Source organism: Theropithecus gelada, chromosome 1 (genome assembly GCF_003255815.1).
Source record: "Theropithecus gelada isolate Dixy chromosome 1, Tgel_1.0, whole genome shotgun sequence".
NCBI lineage: Eukaryota > Metazoa > Chordata > Mammalia > Primates > Cercopithecidae > Theropithecus > Theropithecus gelada.
The window spans coordinates 33,350,843-33,369,868 of NC_037668.1; the positions used below are offsets into that span (position 1 = coordinate 33,350,843).

Here is a 19,026-nt window from a genome sequence, read left to right on the forward strand (position 1 = left end):
GTTCTTCCTCTTGCTCCTCTGGCCACTATGGCCTCCCCCTCTGGCTGCCCCACAGTAGAGACACCCCTTCCATCACTCCTCCATACACCTGCAGCACAAGCCTGAGCTCCGTGGAGGTTTTCTGAAAGGAGACAGAGCTGCAACATTGAAACCTGAGATTCTTGTCCCAGTCACAGTTATGAGAAAGCATAAGGGCTTCACTGGTCACCTTAGCCCCCTGGCCCTCCCCTTTGGGGCTTCCCTGGTGTGGACCCCACTCTTGGACTCCCCTCTTCTCTCTAATTTGCCACTCCAGACCTTCCAATCCCAGCAATGCCAGGGAACTGCTTTCAAATCCTGTCACTTTACTTTGCAATTTAGATTAACCTTCTTTCTCTTCATCCCTTTCCATCTAAAGAGAAGAGGCAAACCTGTCGACACAGAAGATCCATAAAAGCCTTGAGAAGAGAGTTTTTCTCCATCCTGGGCCAGATCAAATTCTTAGATGGCCTTCTTTCCTTCTGCACCAGGAGGCTATCACTTGCTCAGAGCAAGCCCAGGAATCCCCTCTTCCTCTCTCTGATGCACAGTACACTTTAACAGACAGTTCAGGTCTGGCATTCTCTCTTGCCCGGCCGCTGCTGGGCTGCAGGATGATTGTCCTGTGAGTCGTTTTGTTGGTGGGAGTACAACTCCTTGGCTCCCACCTCTGCCCCAAGGCTTGGTCTCTGCCTTGCACTCAGCTGGTACATGTAGTGCAGCTGTGTGCAGCCTCACCCAGGAAACAACTCAGGTGCCAGGGGGAGGAAACCCCAAATCTTCAGCATATAACCTCCCTGAGAAGGAAAAGCAACTTTGCGTCATTCCCCCTGCCCCGACAACCATGAGCTTCCTGCAAGTTTTATTGGGAGACGGTAGCAAGGAAGATAGGAGAGTCAGGGAAGATACTCCTGTGAATGCTTTCAAGAAACTTATAATAATTTTAATCAGCATTTTCCCTTCCATTTAAAATCACAAACTTAGCTACTTAATCAAATGTCATGGTTAAGACACATTTACCTCCTTGGGAGAAAAATGAACAATGGCAGCTCAATTTGGCTTTGGATGGGTTTTAAAAATAGTCATGTCTGTGAAGGCCATTAGATAAATGGCCTCAGAGAGCTTCAAAGAGGACCTCCTGCGGGGGCCTGCTGGCTCCTTTGTTGGGAAAATAGGGGAGGGGACTAGGTGAGGAGACCGCAGGGGTTCCCCACGGTTCCAGGCTGTGGACTTCCCCCAGCAAGGAGAAGGGGCCAGAATTAGCAGGGTGACCAGAAGAACTTTCAACAGCATGGACATCTGAACAGTTCCCTTTTGTATCTGCCGAAGCTGGGAGGCGTGTGTGTGTGTGTGTGTGTGTGTGTGTGTGTGTCTGTGTGTGTGTGTGTTGAGTGGGAGTGACATACACACAGCTTCCCAAACCCCAAGGGAAGAAAACTGAACCAGTCAGAAATATGAGAGCCATCAAAGTATAGAAAACCAGTTCTAGAAATGCTGAAATACAAGTTAAGGTTTTTTTGTTTTACAGTCTGTAAAAAAGACAATGATGTTGTCATCGGAATAATAATAGGCCAGTCGCGGTGGCTCAGTCCTATAATCCCAGCACTTTGGGAGGCCAAGGTGGGTGGATCACCTGAGGTCAGGAGTTTGAGACCTGGCTGACCAACATGGTGAAACCCCGTTTCTATTAAAAATGCAAAAATTAGCCGGGCGTGGTGGTGCATGCCTGTAATCCCAGCTACTCAGGAGGCTGAGACAGGAGAATCGCTTGAACCTGGGAGGCAGAGGTTACAGTGAGCTGAGATCACGTCATTGCACTCCAGCCCAGGTGACAGAGCGAGACTCCATCTCAAAAAAAAAAATAAAATAAAATAATAATAATAAATAAGAATAATAGGCGGATTGCTCTTTTTGGAGAGAGGTGGACCTGAGTTACCTGAGTTATGCTAGAGAAAAAGGAAATCAGTGTACCCTGGTCCCAAATCATGATTTTGAGCCTGGGTGGGGGCAGAGGGCATCCTCCCTCCCCATAGACTGAAGAGGCCCTCACTCACTGGGGGCAGCAGCTGTGGTCTTTAGGTTCTGACTTCACCTGGAGACTTCTGCAGGGCTTGTTCCCATCTCGGTTTTCAGGAAACACTTCCTTCTATTATTCTCTTTGCCCAGAGATTCCCAGGGTACTTGGATAGAATTCAAAGGGTCTTTCAACTCAGATGGGGAAAATTGGCATCTTTATTTAACCCTAACTGAAACCTGGCATTTCCTTTCATTATAAATGGAGGTGGCAGAGCACGGTGCCTGTGACCGTCAAACATAGAAACCACAGGCATTTTCATATCACATTGCCGTGGCTGCAGATACCTCAGAATATTATTGCTGCATATCTGGACTTCAAAAGGAAGGTAATTTAAGATCAGTCAATTGCTTACTAAGTGTATTAATAAAAAATATGTACGGCTATGTCAGAAATTTGTTTTTATTAGTCTTTTGATAATGCATTTGCATATAATTGGTTTCCTAATAATCCTGGGCTTTTTCAACTATGCATTTAGAAGGCATTCTGAGAGAGGTTAGCAGGTGTCCACAAGGCTGCCCAAGGGGTTCCTGGAGCCGACACGGTCCGGTCCGGAGTCCCTCCCTGCCCTCCTGGCTCCTCGTCTACGAAGCCGGCCTCCTCCCGGTCCAGTCGGGTTGCAGGAAGGGCCTCCCTGGTGCAGCACCGCCACCTCATCCCGCTAGGTGGCAGCACTGCGGGCGCCTCCTTCCCCGCCCGCCGCCATGGGCCCCGCTGGTTCCAGGACCTCCCTGTCTCCTCCGACTCGTAATGGGATCCGCTCCCTCACACCCCTCAGGGAGAGGTTCTAGGGGACGATGACCCAGGGGCGGCCCGGCAGGGAAACTGCTGAGTCACCCTGCTGCCTCTCTGATCCTCTGGCCGGCTCACAGATGACCGCAGCCACACCGTGCGTGAGGCCTCATGGGGCCCTGCCAACACCTCCCCGGGCAAGGGCTGTGGGCCCCACATCTTACAGAAGAGGAGACCGAGGGTCCGAGAGGCCAGACAACTCGGCCAGGACCGCGACTCAGCAAGCGCTGGCCCCTGCTCTACCCACCGCAAGGCTGGCACTCCTGCCACCACACCTCCCTGCCTCTGGCCCTCTCCTGGGAGTCTTTGTGGGGAAGTCACTGTCTTCGTCCTCCTGCCTGTGCCTGGCTCCTCAAGACCCTTGGCAAAGATCCTGGAGGCCTGGGGGTGAAAGGGCTGCTTGGGGGACTTAAGCCCCAAGCTGTGGTTCTCCTGGGAGACTAAGCCCCAAGTCATGGTCCTCCTGGGAGACTGAGCCCCAAGCCATGGTCCTCCAGGCTCTGCCCCTCCAGCCCCTCACTGGTTGCCCCTCCCAGGTAGGCCTCACCTGTGAAGTGCTTCCCGCCCCCGCCCCCCATCTCCCTCCCACGGCTCTCGCATGGCCTGGAGCGATTCCAGAGCTGGCCTGGGTCAAGCACCTGCACAGAGCGCAGAGCGAAGACTCGGTTTGGTATCCCCCGCCCCTTGCACCTTTCCCAGATGAAGGGTGGCACCAGCGTCCTTTCCAAGGTCCGGATTCCGCACTGCCCTCAGCCTATGGAGGATTAAAAGCAGGGCTTTGTCGTGGTTTCTCAAAGCGTCAGAGGGTCTGTGGAGGATTCCGCCCCATGTCACTTCTCTCAGGGAAAGGTCCCCACCCAGTGTCTGTCCTCCTTTAAGTGCCCCCCCTTTTGTGTGTGTGTGTGTATTTGTTTTTGTTTTTGTTTTTTTGCAAATACAGACTAACCAGGTAGGCACAGAGGAGTCCTGGCATGGGGAAGGAGCAGTGAAACGCCGGTGGGGAGTCTGGGAGGCCCAGATTCCCTGGAACTTTCCAGTGACTCCTCCGGAGCAAGGGCCTGGCCAGGCAGCAGCTGCGCTGGGCGATGAGAGACCGTTGGGTAATAAGGGGCATAGGACTGGGCTTCGCTGGGTTCCGGAGAGAAGCGCTGAAGCTCCGACCCGGAACGCGGTGACTTCATCAACGCAGAAGCCCGCGCAGCCGAGCAGAGGAGTCCCTCGCAGGGGACCCTCGGACAGACGCTCCTGCGCGGCCCGCGTGGCGCAGCTCCGCCCCAGGAAACTTTTCGCACAGCCCCTGCTCCATGCGCCCCCACCCAGTTCTTCCTCGGGGCCGCCCCCTCCCCAAAGTAGCTCTCCGGGTCCACTGGGCGTCCCCGTAACCGGGTCGGAACCTCGAACGGCTTCGCATGCCATCCGGTTACCCTGGCAACACCATCCGGCGGCGCCCGGCGGTCCAATCGGAGCCTGCGGCCTCTCTCGAGCCTTTCGCAAGGTGGGGACCGGGACGCGACCGGGAATGGGGAAGGGGGCTGAAGAAGCCCCCGCCTGCGCTGTCGCCCTCGCTGGGCACAGCCCTCCGACCCCCCCACCCCGCGGCGACCCCGGCCCCCGCAAGGTGGGACGGCGAGCAGGAGCCGGGGCCGGGTCGGGGACTCGAGCTCCCGTTCGAGGGGCGGGGAAGGCGGGTGACGTGAGCCGGGCCGGGCGGGCGGAGTTGGGACCGGCTCCGGGAGGCGGGGGCGAGCGCGCTGAGAGGCAGACGCGAAGAGCGAGGCGGCCGAGCAGCGCGGGCGGCTCTGCGGCGGGCGCGGTGGGCGCGGGCGGCGGGGCCCCGGGATCCCCGCGCGCCTCCTCCGCGCGGCGCCGCCGCCGCGCGTCCCCACGCCCCGCGCTCCACGGCGCCCTCGCCCCGCGCGCCTCCCGTGCCCGCCTCCTGCCAGCCTCCGGGCCGCGACCGTCTGCAGAGCGAGCGCTCAGACGGAGCCCCCGGGCAACTTGAGTGGCGCCGATCGGCGGCGGAGCCTCTGGCAGAGCCCCCCGACCCGGCAACGCGGGGGGGACCCGCGTCCGCCCGCGTCGCGTCGCCCCAAACCCTAATCAGCGCCGCCCCATCGGCGTGGAGCTCCGACTGGAGGCAAGAGCCGCGCGCCGGGAGACACGCACCGTGAGCGGCAGCGCCGCCGGCCTCCCTCTTCACCGCCCCGGAGGGCGAAGCCGCAGCTCCCCAGCCCCCTGACTGCGCGGCGACAGCGCCGGAACACGCCCCGCCTCTCCGCCGCCTTCGCTGTGCCGCCCGCGGAGGGGGCCGCGAGCCCCGCGCCCCGGCCGAAGGATGTGCGCCCCCGCGGGCCGCCCCGCCTGAGCCATGCGCCCCAACGGCGGCGGCGCGCCGGCCGGCATGGAGTCCCGCGCGGCCGCGCTCTGACTCGCTGTGCGCCCCGCGGCCGGCGGGCGGCGGGAGGCGGCGGACCGAGAGCCGGAGACCGGCGCCGCGGGACGGAAGCGAGCGGGCGCGGGCGCCGCGCAGATGGCCCGGGCGAGCCAGGTCTGAGGCCCCGCTCCCCGAAACGTGACCATGTGGATTCAACAGCTTTTAGGACTCAGGTGAGCGACCCGGCCGGCGCCGGGTGCGTTTGGGCGCGTGGGTGCCGGGCTGGGCGGAAGCGGCGCTTTCCTCTCCGTTGCAAATCAAGGGACCCCTCTTTGCTTCCCGCAAGCGGGCAACGGGGTGCACCGGGAACCGGATAGGGGCGCCCGCCCTGATCCCGGAGCCTGGAGCGCCGCGGCCCCGGCGGGGAGCGGCCGGGTCTCCAGGGCTCCGCGCGTCCGGGGTCCCGGCAGCGGCGCCCGCCCCAGCAACCCTGGCAGTGGGGCCGGCCGGGCGCGCCCGCAGCTCCAGGCGCCAGCAGCGCAGTGTCCTGGCCGGCTGCCCCGGCGCGCCTCCTCCCCGGGGCCCGGGGCGAGGCGCGGGCTGCTGGGCGCGGCGGGCGCGGGGGCCGGGGCTGCTGGGGAAAGCTAAAGCTCCGGGCTCCCAGCGAGAGCTTCGCAGGCGGAGTTGGAGGAAACCAGAGGCGAACAGCCACTCCGCCCGCCCTTCTTTCTCGGGGCCCCGGGGCTGAGCAGGGGCCTCTTAGGCTTCCAGCTGCCGACCCAGCTGTTTGCGGGTGACCTCCGGGCCCGACGGACGCCCACAGCTGGCTGGCAGCTGGGGCGGGAGAGCTGGGGCTCTTGGGGAGCGCCGGCGGCCACCCCCCTGTAAACACACACGCACACACGCCCGCCGGCGCTCCCGGGGCTTGTCTGTGTCTGGGACTCCAGGGCCAGGTGGAACAGGGGGTTCGAGCCTAGAGCCCGCGGTGGGGGTGTCCAGAAAGACCCTTCTCGGCAAACTTTGCCAGCCCGCCGGGGTTCTTGGGCTTCTCCGGCTTCAGCCTGGGGTGGCCCAGGGCCCACCAGAGCACAGCTGTCCTTTTTGCTGGGCAGGCTGCCTCTGAGCCCTCGCCCTCCTGCCGGGCATTCACGGAGCTCGTGTCTTTGGGTCCCGGGTTGGAACCGCGAGCGGGGAGGACAGAGGTGGAGGCGGAGAGCAACGTGCGGTTCTCGAGTTTGTCCACTGGGATGCACTGCGCTCCCGCGTTGGGGACGAAAAGGCCAGTAGTTGTTAGCCGGCTGCTTGAGCCGCCCCCACTCCTGGATAAAGCTGCGCGGGGAGTGAGGCGAAGGGAGGGAGGATCTAGTGCGTGTCCTGATTTTGAGAAATCGGAAGGGGACGGGGACGACAAGTGTTTTCTAGCGACCCTTGATTTATGAGCCGATTCTGCACCCAGAGGTGAATCCTGTGTAACACATCTAGTGAACATTGTTAGATGTTATTATTAGCTTCCCTTCTCGCAGTGGCCGATCTTGCTGTGGGCTTCAAAGGTTAATCATGGAACCGATTGTGTTGGGTGTTGGATATTGGCCTGGCCTGAATCGATAAGTGTGCTTGGGCTAGATAAGGTTTAGGCTTGGACTGTTTGTTTTGGGATGTCGGCAAAATGGAGCGAGGACAGCTTTGCAGGAATGACCCTGATCCAGGTGCCCTGCAGGCCTGCCATCCCCTGCTCTGCCCCGGACTGTCCCAGGTCTCAGCAAGACCTCCGAGGCCTTGTGAATGACCAGACGGGTCCCCACCCTGGCCAGTGGCTGGTCTTCAGCTCTGACCTGCTTCCTGAGCTGCCATCTGCCACTTGATTCCTGATGGCAACTTATTTGAACAGACATTTTTTTTTTTTTATTGCTAAGTTGCTAGATTAAAAGATGAGTACATTTTGATAAAGGGAGAGGAGAGTAAATATCTTGGAAAGAAACCTCTCTTTTGGTTTGAAATTTACTAAAACAGTTCCTATCAAGCATCCTCCAGCCGGATCTTGGGATTTTGCTTTAGGAAACAGTTCTGTTGGTTCTTTTGAAGTTTGACCTTTTGTTTTTCCCCCCTCGATGTTAGCACAGGAGATTTTCTGTAAGTGTGCCTTTAAGGATGAGCTGTCACCTATTTGGGATCCTGATGGGAGAGCTGTCTTGTTACTGCTGTCTCCTGGCCAGAGAAGGAGGCCTGTGCCCAGAGGGTCTGGGTGGTTTCGCATCACAATGGGCACCTGGGGACTCAGAGCCAAAGGGTTGCAAGTTCAAGGTCTGGAAATGGACTTTTTCTTTCAAGACAGCCCTTCATCTTTGCTTGCAAGCCACTCCATGGCTCCCCAGGTGAGCACTGGGTGTCTTGCTGCCAAGCTTGGAGCCTGGTTAGGACAGGTATACACTGAGCCTCCAGCTGGGGTGGCAGAAGGCCTGGCCTGCACCATGGGAGAGATGCAGTCTAACTTGCTGGGCGGGGGGTGGGGGTTGGGTGGGCTTTCTTAGCTCTGGCCCCTGAGGCGAAGTCTGGGCTTGGTTATTTACTTCTGCGTTGGAACTGAGCTGTATGTGGAGCTCTTCCCCCCCCCCCCCAAGAGGGAGAAGCAGATTGAGACTTATTGAACTGCTTTTGTGTCTTTTGCAGTGGTGTTTAGTAGTTGTAGCAAAGCTCCAAAGATACTTTCCATCAGCTCAGAGAGAGGGAGCCATGGAAGGAGACCCAGTGGCTTGACAAGCCCTGCCAGAGCTCACCGGTGAAGGGGGTGCGTACTCAGCAAGCAGCCCAGAGTTTAGAGTTGGCTTCCTGGTTGTGAGTCGCTTCCCAGGCTGCAGACCTCAGATGCTGTGGCTTCCTCAGGAGCTCTGAGCGTTCACCGAATACGTTTGCTGGGTTGTGCTGAGGACTGTGATCCGTAGCAGAGTGCCACGAGCTCATTCCCAGCTCATGTCCCTGCGGCCATCCCATCTGTTCCCCCGCCCTAAGGTTCTGGGGCCCCTTTTGTTTGGGAGGCCCTGGGTGTGTGTGATGACATAATTCACAGTTCCCCAAGCCCTCTCAGTGCGCGCTGTACCATGTCTGGGCCTCATGGCAGGGATCCATTGGCTTGGCTGTCACCGTCCTCGCTGTAGAGTCCCTCGGCAGCTGGGACTGTGCAGCCCAGCTTTGGCGGATGAAGTCAAATGTGCCGTCCACAAACATTGCGCTCCCGGTGAATCCTGGCTCGCGCCGATTTCCAGCTGCTGCTACTGAATTGATTGCAACTGGAATCCATCTAGTGTCAGTGGCTGTGCTACTCCTCGGGGACGATCATGTTTGACTAAATTGCAAATTTAGCAGGCAGCTCAAATCTTTGGGCAACATTGGTACATACCCCCCTTTCACGCTCACCCCTAACTTGGGGATCCACTGTCCAAGTGGAGGAGCTGATGGCAGACTCCTCCCAGTCTGTCCCTGTTGTTTATTTACTTTGATCACCTGCTTCCTTTCCTTCCATGCATTGGAGAGGGGAGCAGGGCAACACAGCTCAGGAATGGAGACAGCCCCATGCCTGCCGGAGACAGCTGTCTCTGGGTCCCTGGAGGCAGAGCAGCGCCAGCTTCCCCAAGGCATGCATCTGTGTCTTTCTAGCGGTGGGGGTCGGGGGGAGGGGGGTTGCTGGAGGTGCTTCTGGACCCCAACCGTGTCTCCACTTCCACAGCCCCAGTCCCTCTGACCCGCACACAAACAGGGTGTCTGGCAGGTGGGGCCCTGTGCGTTCCTAGGTTCTGCATTTCCCTGAGCTTTTTGTGGGAAAGCCACAGGGTGCCTGGAGCGTGACCCTGGGTTACAATGAAGTAGGTAAACATAAAACCCTGACTGGAATGCAAACAGCTGAGCCTTCAAGAGCCCAGGGGCTCCTCTCTGGGGTTATGTAAGAGTCATCTGTTTTAAATACGTAGTTGCCAAGTTTTCTTCAAAGGGTTACAAGTCAGTAGAGACCAAATTGATGTAAAGATTAACTTGGAAAGCCAAATATATCCTTGATCTAGATTTTATGTTTGAAGTCTGGCTTGAGAGGGTTTCTCCTGCCTGGTGCCAATCAGACACAAGGAGGACACAGGGCAGGGGCTTTCTGGGGCTAGAACAGGCAAACGTGGACGGTCGACTCCGTTCTTTCTTCCTCTGAGACCCCTTCCAGGAATTGAAAGGGGCTGGTGAGTCATGAGGCCTTGGAGTAGGGAGTGGTGCTGGTTACATAACTCAGATTAACTCTTAGTTAATCTGCCTTGAATAGAGAGTCAGGCTGGAGGGTGTCCACGTCAGATCTCCGGTAGCCCTTAGGGGGTGTCCCCAAGTACATCCACCTCGGAGCTGGGATAAGATCAGGCACCAGGAGGAGAGAGGGGGACTGGCTACTCCTGGGTCCATCCCAAAAGGTTACTTACTATATGATGATTTCATAGCATTGAAATTGAGGTGGGAGGTGGGACTCGACTCTGGAGGTGGGACTCAGACTGTGGACCAAATTGAGGACTAACTAAAGCAGGGACAGGATGGAAGCACCATTCCGTAAGACATGCCCATCAGTGTGCCATGTCAGTTTACCACTGCCAGTGCAACACCCAGGAGTTACTGCCCTTTCCATGGCGATGACCTGATGACCCAAAATCACTACCCATTCCCTAGAAATTTCGACATAAGCCGCCCCTTAATCTCCATGGAATTAAAAGTAGGTATAAATACAACTGCAAAGCTGCCCTGAGCTGCCACTCTCAGCACACTGCCTATGGGGCAGCCTTGCTCTGCAGGGGCAGTCCCCGAGCTGTCACATTGCCGGCCTGGTAACACCACCAGAGCTGGAACACCTCCTCAGTAAAGCTGTTTTTCTTCTATCACTGGCTTGCTCTTGAATTCTTTTCTAGGCAAAGCCAAAAACCCTCATGGTCTAAGCCCCACTTTGGGGCATGCCTGCCCTGCATCAAAATGACAAAATTATAGACATGGTACAATACTCGTGGTAGTTGTCAGGGGTCAAAGAAGGGGTGGGGAACAGAAGCGAAGAGGGTGTGGTTACAAACGGGTAACATCAGGCCTCCTTGTTGTGATGGAAACGTTGTCTATCTTGACGATAGCCATGTCATAATCCTGTTATATTACTGTACTGTCATTTTGCAAATGTTACCACTGGGGGAATCTTGGTGAGGGGTACACAGGATCTCTCTGTATTGTGTCTTACAATGCCGTAATTCCACAGTTAAAATAAAAGGTTTAATTAAAAGAAACAAACTAATATTCTCTACTAATCTGTCAGAGATTAGTGCCTAACTGATCCGACTGGTGAGCGTGCGCACACGTGTGTGTATGTGAGTATTTCGCTTTTTTAGGGGTCATATATTTCTATTTAACAGCAGTCAAAGGTGATGTGGAAATGGGGAAATGGGTGAAAAAGATTGCTTTACAAAACTTGCTCGGTCGTGTCTCTGCCACACATTTTAGAACAAAAAATTCAGCAGCATATGAACGTATGGTGTTGCTAATGTTATGAGATCCATCATCGGTGACAGTAATAAATGACTTCGTGCATAATTATTGGATAAGAAGATCTGTCCACATCTTTACATCAATTAGGTCAGCTCTGAAAACAGAGCAGCTTTTGGGGGTCAGCCTCACTTTTCTACCCTGGCTTATAGGCTTCAAGACCATACTCTGAGGGTTTTAAGTCAAACACAAAAACAACTGGTTTCCTGTTTCTAGATCAGGGAAACATGAGCCTCAAGTTTGAGAAGGCAGACATTGGTTTGTGGCTTTGCTGTTATCACCTCATTTGGGGCTTTATGATAAAAGAACTGGGGTGTGGGGGGTGCTCTCTCAGGGCTTATTGAATGAAACTGGGAGATACAATGGGAAGCTCTGTCTCAGATTTGGCTGTGAACTTCTGAGATCTCACGACCTACACCCGATACTCTTTCTCTCTCCTTTCACATCAAGATGGGAGGTGCTGGAACTAATACTATAATACTGCTAGCCCTTTTCCTAACCCAGACTTTGTGCTAAGTGATCCAACTGTGCTAAACTGTCCAGCCATTCTGCATTGTCCCACTCCACCCTCATAATCCTCATGGTGGCCCTGCAAGGCAGGTATTATTGCTCCCATTCACACAGGAGAAAACTGGAGCACAGAGAGGTTAGGTAATTTGCTCAAGGTCACACAGCTAGCTCATGGGAGAGGTGGGATTTGAACCCAGGTTTCCAGGACTCGAAAGTCCATTCATGCTCCTTATGCTGACCTCTGTGGCTTTCTTGTCTTATACAAAATCTACTTCTTACTCCCTTTATTAAGTTACAGATTGCCCTTTTGGGAAACACAAAACAAAATTTTAAAACAACAACAATAAAAAATAAAGCAAGAAGGACCCAGCTGCTGCGATGCCAAGTCAGCACTTTATGGATTTAGCCGTGTGTTCAGCTGACTCTGAAATCACAAGTCTTTCTGGCACCCATGATTTTAAGTAAAAGGTTTATGGTCAAATAACAAATTATTTTGCAGCAAAGAATTAATGAAACGCCATGGGGAGATGAAAACCTATCTGTGACACAGATCCTGCTCTTCAATCTGTTTAATAATTAAAAATAAATATGTCACCAAATCGTTGGAGACCTCTATTGAGAGCTTTCTTGAAATTAAAAGCTGTGGAAATCAATGAATGATCACATTGAGAAAGTTGGGTTTAGCTTAAGAAGCCTGGGTAAAAGGAATTACCCTTTATGTATATATTTGTGTGTGTGTGTGCGTGCACGTGTGTGTGTGCGTGCATTTTTTTGGAAGTACAATTCACATGCAATGAAATTTACCCATTTAAAGTGTCTGGTTCATTGATTTTTAGGATATTGGCTGAGTTGCACAACTATTGCCGTGGTCCAGTTTCAGCACAGTGGCCTCGCCCCTGATGAGATCCCTTTTGCTGTTTGTAGCAATCCCTGTTCCTGCCTCCAGCCTTTGATGACCACTCCTCTGGGCTCTGATGGATTTGCCCATCATTGCTATTCCTGTAAATGGAATCATCCGGCGTGTGGTCATTTTTGTCTGACTTCTTTAGTGTCATGTTCCGAGGTGTGTCTATGCCGTAGCTTGCCACTTCGTTCCCTTTTTGTTCCTGAATGGTATCCCGATGTTTGGACATCCCACCGTTTGCTTGCCCATTCATCTGTTGATGCAGGGTTGCGTTGCTGGCATCTTGGGGCTGGGGGAACAGCGCTGCCATGAACTTCGTGTGCACGTGTCTTGGTGGATGTTGTTTTCATTTCTCTTGCCTCCACTTTATAACCACAAACGTCAGTGCTCAGTGGGGCCACGAGAAACCCCTTATGTGTTGTTAGATGGGTGCTGGGCTAGGCGCCCGCAGTCCAGCTCTGGGGTGGGATTGCCTCCTTCCTTTTGTTCTAAAGAGAACTCCCTACACATAAGCCATTGTTGATTCGAACATTTCTCATTCAACAAGCATTTATTGAGCGTCGAGTGCATTCTGCCACGGGGATGTGTTTTGGTTCGATAGAGGAGAACAGGTTTTTCCACTCTGCCCTGGTATAAGGGGGAACATTTTGACTCATTAGAAGGACTCCTCTCTGGCCAGATGCCTGGAGGTGGAGGGAAGAGGGTCAGTGGTCTCTCAAAGGACCCAGACCGTGCCTACTCCCCTGCACGTGGAAAGTGTGGGCTTCAGGGGCCTTCCAGGGAATGTAAGGGAGGCAGCTGTGCTTCCTCCTTCCCAGGGGGGCAGTGGGGCCAGTTTGGGGAAACCATCCTCATGGAGTGAGGGCTGAAGGGCATCATTTTGTTTTTATTTTATTTATTTTTTTATGCTTTAAATAGATTGGGTCTTGCTATGTTACCCAGGCTGGTCTCGAATGCCTGAGCTCAAGTGATCATCCCGCCTCAGCCTCCCAGAGTGCTGGGATTCCAGGCATGAGCCTCTGCATCCAGCCAGGCATCATTTTTGATGGACAAGGCAGTGCCAGGGGTCGTAGGCACAGGACAGAGCTGTGGGAAGCACCCCAGAAAGCACGGGTCTTGGGTGCTGGATGCTGCCACTCACAGAAGGGGCAGCCCTCAAGCAGGCCATGGATTCCAGGAATCCCATGATGGGGATTGTTCGGCACCAGCCACAGACTTGGAAGAACCCGAATGCAGAAGAGGGAGAAGTGAAGGGAACATTTCCCATCCTGGGGTAAATGACAACAAACCCATGGCGTCCAGGCAGCTCAAATTCAGGCTGCAGGTGGGAGGAGGGTGGCCCCTGGAGGAGCTCCTGGTATCCCTCTTGTGCTAGCCCCGTGAGTGTGGATGAGGGTCTCGGCCCAACTGGCCCCAGAGGGTCTTTGTAGTCAGCTGCTAAGTTGTTAGCTGGTGTCGGGGGCAGAGACTCCCCAGACCTAGGGGTGGGGAAAAGATCTGAACTCTGGCAACCGGTGTGGCCTCTTTGGTAGTTGCTTCTTCGAGCTCCGTGTAGAGAAGGATTCTGAGTCCTTCTGGGGATTTGGAGGGAGAAAAGTGCCTATAGACTGTTGGCCTTGTCTGCGTGGGACATGGGATGGAAGAAGGGTGGCTCTAGTGCTGTAGAACTGCCGTTTTTGGGAGGCCTGAGTGCGGGGCTTGCTCATAGCCACAGGTTCCTGTTCATAAACACCTTCACTGAGGCCTGTGTGGACAAAATATCCGTGAACAGTTGCATGACACTCACTGTGTAGCAGGTGCTGTTCTATGCCCGTGCCGTATCTTAACTGTTTCCTACATTGCTATGGTAGGAGCACTTTGAGGATCTCCTGTTTGTAGAGAAGGCACAGAGAACCTGAATGAATTTCCCCAGGCGACACAGCAAGTAAATAGCAGAGCCCGCACTCAAACCCAGGCACTCAGCTCCAGCATCTGGCCTCTGAACCGTTACATCCTGTTCTTCCTAGTCTAGAAGAACACATTGGATTGGATGTATTTAAGGAATACAGCATCCACCAGGCTGGGGCAGGCAGCCAAGTATGGGATTTGAGCCCAGCATCCAGGGCCAATTTCCTTGCTGCCTGGCACCACACAGAACACACATGGATGTCCATGGTACAGAGGTGAAAAGGACATGCCTGGAACTTCATGGGTTCTGAGCCTGGTAGAAGGGACAATGGTGGTGCAGTTCCCAGGTGACAGCAGCAGCCTGTCCATGCAGTTGGGCCCAAGAGTCAGCCCTGCTTAGGCTGCAGCAGGGACTGCCTCCCACCAGCTGATCCCCACCATCAGCTGGGGGGCCCAGGTCATGCCCTTCTGCTGGGGGTGCATCCAGAGTGTCATCTTTACCCAGGTGAAGAAAAAATGGCCCCAGGAGAGAGCTGGCGATTTTGCTCATTTCCTGGGCTGCCCTTTGGTGGCATCTGCCTGGCTCTGATTTGCCTCTACTTGGAGCATCTGAATAACTCAGCGCCTCTACTCAGAGCATCTGAATGACTCGATGACAGAGTCGTGTAACCACCCTCCCAGGCTGACTACAGCCCTGATCAGAGAGAAGTCAGCATCCCGCTGTGGATTCAATTTCCCGAATGGTTGCAAAGAGCCATCTTAGGCAAGGGTGAAGAAATCACCCACGGATGGTGCCGGTAGACTTCCTAGGCATGCAGCTACGATGTGTGTGTGTGTGTGTGTGTGTGTGTGTGTGTGTATGTATATATTTTTTTTGAAAAGATTCAGTTACTAGGCAGGATCATTGTATTTTGTGTGTTAGCAAGGAACCTCTCTGAACCACGATGCCAGCCTTTGCGGCAGAAGCCTCCGCCCCAGGACCGGCTGAGGACCGTGCTCTCTGGCTTGGAAAGGAATGTGGTAAAATGTGAAAAAAAAAGCCCCACGAGAGTCGGTTTTCAGTTGACGCCCCCACCCCCCTCTTTTTTGTCAAGAGAAAATTCAAGACCGTACCCAGATGCTGAAAAAAGCTGTGCTTCCTGCTGAGGGACACGGTGGCTTTCAGAAGGCAAGGATTCTTTAGGGAGCCAATTATGCGAGACAAGAGTAAGCATGTTTATTTTTATGACACTGCATTTCAAAATCCCAGAAAATGTTGACGGAATGGCCCCATTAGGCGTCCGGGTCTCCTGGATGCTGTGGCATTACACTGCGCAGGCTTCCAGGGGCATTTTGGGGACTCTTGATTAAGGCCTGGTACTGGGCTAATTTACTGGCCATTACTACCCTGGACGGTCTCTTTGAGCACCCACAGCTCCAGGTTCCTTCTTCCTTCAGCATTTTTCGGGCTAATTTGATTCTCTGCACAGAAGCCTGATGCTCTGGGAAGACCTGAGCCGCTGCACTCACTCCAACGCCGTCTGTTTCTCAGGCTGTCACCCCGATGGTCCCTGGGGAGTGCGGGACTGGGGTTTTGTGGCACCAGCCATGCAAGTGGTCCCCCGAGGGTCTGCTGGCCCTGGGTGAGAGCCGGGCAGCGTGACAGGTATGACAGCCACTGAGGTTTGTCCTGGCACAGGCTGCCTATGGGCCTGACATCCAGACACTTTCATGCAGCAGACACGGATGAGTGGCCACCGCATGCTGGGTGCTGTGCTGGGCACAGGGATGAAAAGACCCTTCTCCTGGTCCTACAGGAACTCCAAGGAGGAGAGGACAGAGGAGCAAATGGAATTGCAGGAGCCAAGAGGAAAAAGGAGATGGGGAAGATTTCCTGGAGGTAGCAGCATTTGACCCCTTTCTCAGAGGATGAGAGGAAGGAAGCCCATTGGGCCCGAGGAGGAAGGGACAGCCAGGGAGAGGGAATGGGGTGGCTGCCATTTGCTGAGCACTGGTGGTGGGTGTGCTGCACAGATGGGGATGTGGAGGCACACCACGGTGAAATAGCCCACTGAGGCTCCTCCGGCCCACCCAGGGGAAGGTGGGGCAGGTGTATTTGGGTCAGCCCTTAGGAGTTGGCTCCGTGAAGCTGGAGAGGAAGACGCATGTTTAGGGGGGTGATGCTTGGAGGAGACTGGAACGACCAGTGGGCCCCAGGACTCCCGCTTCTGTCCTGGGGGCTGGGAGCCATCCAGCGTCCCAGGGAAAGTGTCATGCTCTCTGCCCGTGTGCGTTCAAGTGGAAAGGGAATGACAGACCCTGGGGGAGTGAGGGATGCAGAGAGGGGCCCGCGACTCACAGGAGGGGTGCAGAGAGGGGCCTGTGAATCACGGAGGGTTGTGGAGAGGGGTCCATGAATCATAGGAGGGCACAAAGAGGGGCCGTGAATCACAGGAGGGGTGCAGAGAGGGGCCCCTGAATCATGGGAGGGTGCGGAGAGGGGCCTGTGAATCACGGGAGGGTCTGGAGAGGGGCCCATGAATCCCAGGAGGGTGCAGAGAGGGGCCCTTGTATCATGGGAGGGTGCGGAGAGAGGCCCGTGAATCACGGGAGGGTGTGGAGAGAGGACCCGTGAATCACGGGAGGGTTGTGGAGAGGGACCTGTGAATCATGGGAGGGTGCGGAGAGAGGCCTGTGAATCCCGGGAGGGTGCGGAGAGGGACCTGTGAATCACGAGAGGGTGCGGAGAGGGACCTGTGAATCACGGGAGGGTGCGGAGAGGGACCTGTGAATCCCGGGAGGGTGCGGAGAGAGGACCCGTGAATCACGGGAGGGTGTGGAGAGGGACCTGTGAATCACGGGAGGGTGCGGAGAGGGGCCCCTATCTCCACCCTTCCAGCCCCAACCTGCCGCCTGCCCCTGCCCACTCTGTGGGGACCTCCTCACCTTACAACAGCAGTCCCCAACCTTTTTGGCACCAGGGACCAGTTTCATGGAAGACAGGGTGGATGGTTTCTAGATAAAACTGTTCCACCACAGATCATCAGGCATTAGATTCTCATAAGGAGTGCACAACCTAGATCCCTCACATACTCAGTTCACAGTAGGGTTAGTGCTCCTTGAAGAATCTAATTCCACTGCTGATCTGACAGGAGGCGGAACTCAGATGGCAATGCTGGCTCACCCACTGCTCACCTCCTGCTGTGAGGTCAGTTCCTAACAGATGCTGGTACTGGTCCATGACCCAGGGTTGGGGACCCCTTCCTTAGAGAACTGGACCCCCACTCAGGTGCTGCTTGGGGTGGAGTCGTCATCCCACCCAAGCTGTGGGTCTGAATTTTGTGAAGAACCCCTGAGACACAAGGCGATGAGCCCACAGCACTGAGTGAACGTGGAGGTTTCAAGTGGGAAGGGGAAGACGTTCGGGGGAGTTGGATTCCTCCCTAAAGAATGCCCTTAGGGTGAGTCCAGGTGCAGTGGCTCATGCCTGTAATCCTATCACTTTGGGAGTTGGAGGCAGGAGTATCACGTGAGGTCAGGAGTTCAAGATCAGCCTGGCCAACATGGTGAAACCCCATCTCTACTAAAAATACAAAAATTAGCCAGACATGGTGGCAGGTGCCTTAGTCCCAGCTAGTCGGAGGTTGAGGCGGGAGAATTACTTGAACCCGGGAGGCGGAGGTTGCAGTGAGCTGAGATCGCACCACTGCACTCCAACCTGGGTGATAGAGTGAGACTCTATTTCAAAAAAAAAAAAAAATAGAATGCCATTAGGGTGGCAGTTTTCTTCCTCCTTGTGTGGGGCCAATCCTGTGTATTTGAAAGCTAAAAGCCCTCTTCTTAAAGTAGCTTAGAGAGCAGTGCTGTGTGTGCATGCGTGTGTGTGTGTCTGTGTGTTGTGAGGGTATAGGGGTGAGGCATTAGTTGACTTTAAAATGCCCAAGTAATACATGTCTGCACTTTTCCTTCATCAACTGAAAAGCTGTTTAAAAATGTAATTAACAAAATCTCTCAGCAGACCTTCAAGATCAGGAAATATTATTAGCCTTATTTCACAGTTGGGTAAACTGAGGCAAAAGAGGAGTAAGCAACTTTCCTAAGGTCATACAAAGTCAGCAGAGTGGTACCTGAGGACTCCAAGAGGAGCGTGCCCCTAACTCAGGCTCTGGTGGCTCAGTCCTGGGATGGGGATTCCTGGGGAGTGTGGAGGCTCATCCATCTCTAGTTTCGCAGGTTATGCATGTCCTGGAGCCGGGGTCCCCTGCCTGGGAGACGGGGCACATCCAGGGTTAATGTCCACAGGGTGGAGCCTTCACAGGCCAGGCTTTCTTGCTGTGCTCTGCCTGCCTTTTATTTTCCCTCCCTTATTTTCAGTGAGAGACTGAATTCCATGACAATTTCTTATGTAGGAATTCTGGTGTTCCCAGTGAGTCACAAGTAGGTAGGATTTATGTCAGTTGCCACAGGACATATTTGAATTTTATAGGAGGTAGTCAGAGTAAGTCGATGAGAGGGACCTAGACTCAGCCAGCAGGAGGGACTCAGACTCAGCCAACATTTTTTTAGCTTGCTTTTAAAATTGAAGTGAAATTCACATAACATAAAATTAGCTATTTTAAAGTGTAAACTTTAGTGACATTTAGTGTATTCACAATGTTGTGCAGCCATCACCATTCTTTAGTTCCAAGACCTTTTCATCACCCTAAAAGGAAATTCCATATCTTTTAGCAGTCACTCCCCATCCCCTGGAAACCATTTACCTACTTCCTGTGTCTTCAGTTTGGCCTGTTTTGGACATTTTAAATAAATGAGATCATACAATTAATACATTCTTATACTGCTTTGAAGAAATGCCTGAGGCTGGGTAATTTATAAAGGAAAGAGGTTTAATTGGCTCTCTGTTCTGCATGGCTGGGGAGGCCTCAGCAAACTTACAATCGTGGCTGA

At 54.4% G+C, this 19,026-nt stretch overlaps 1 protein-coding gene across 1 annotated transcript in view; it reads left to right on the forward strand.

Annotated features, from left to right (window-relative positions):
* Positions 1-5,297: 5,297 nt before the first annotated feature.
* The window catches only part of AJAP1 (adherens junctions associated protein 1), a 128,255-nt gene continuing 114,526 nt past the window's right edge, over positions 5,298-19,026 (forward strand). The window contains exon 1 of the mRNA XM_025354496.1: positions 5,298-5,491. Within this exon, the coding sequence (XP_025210281.1) occupies positions 5,463-5,491 (29 nt within the window). The 5' untranslated portion in view covers positions 5,298-5,462. The remainder of the gene's footprint in view (positions 5,492-19,026) is intronic.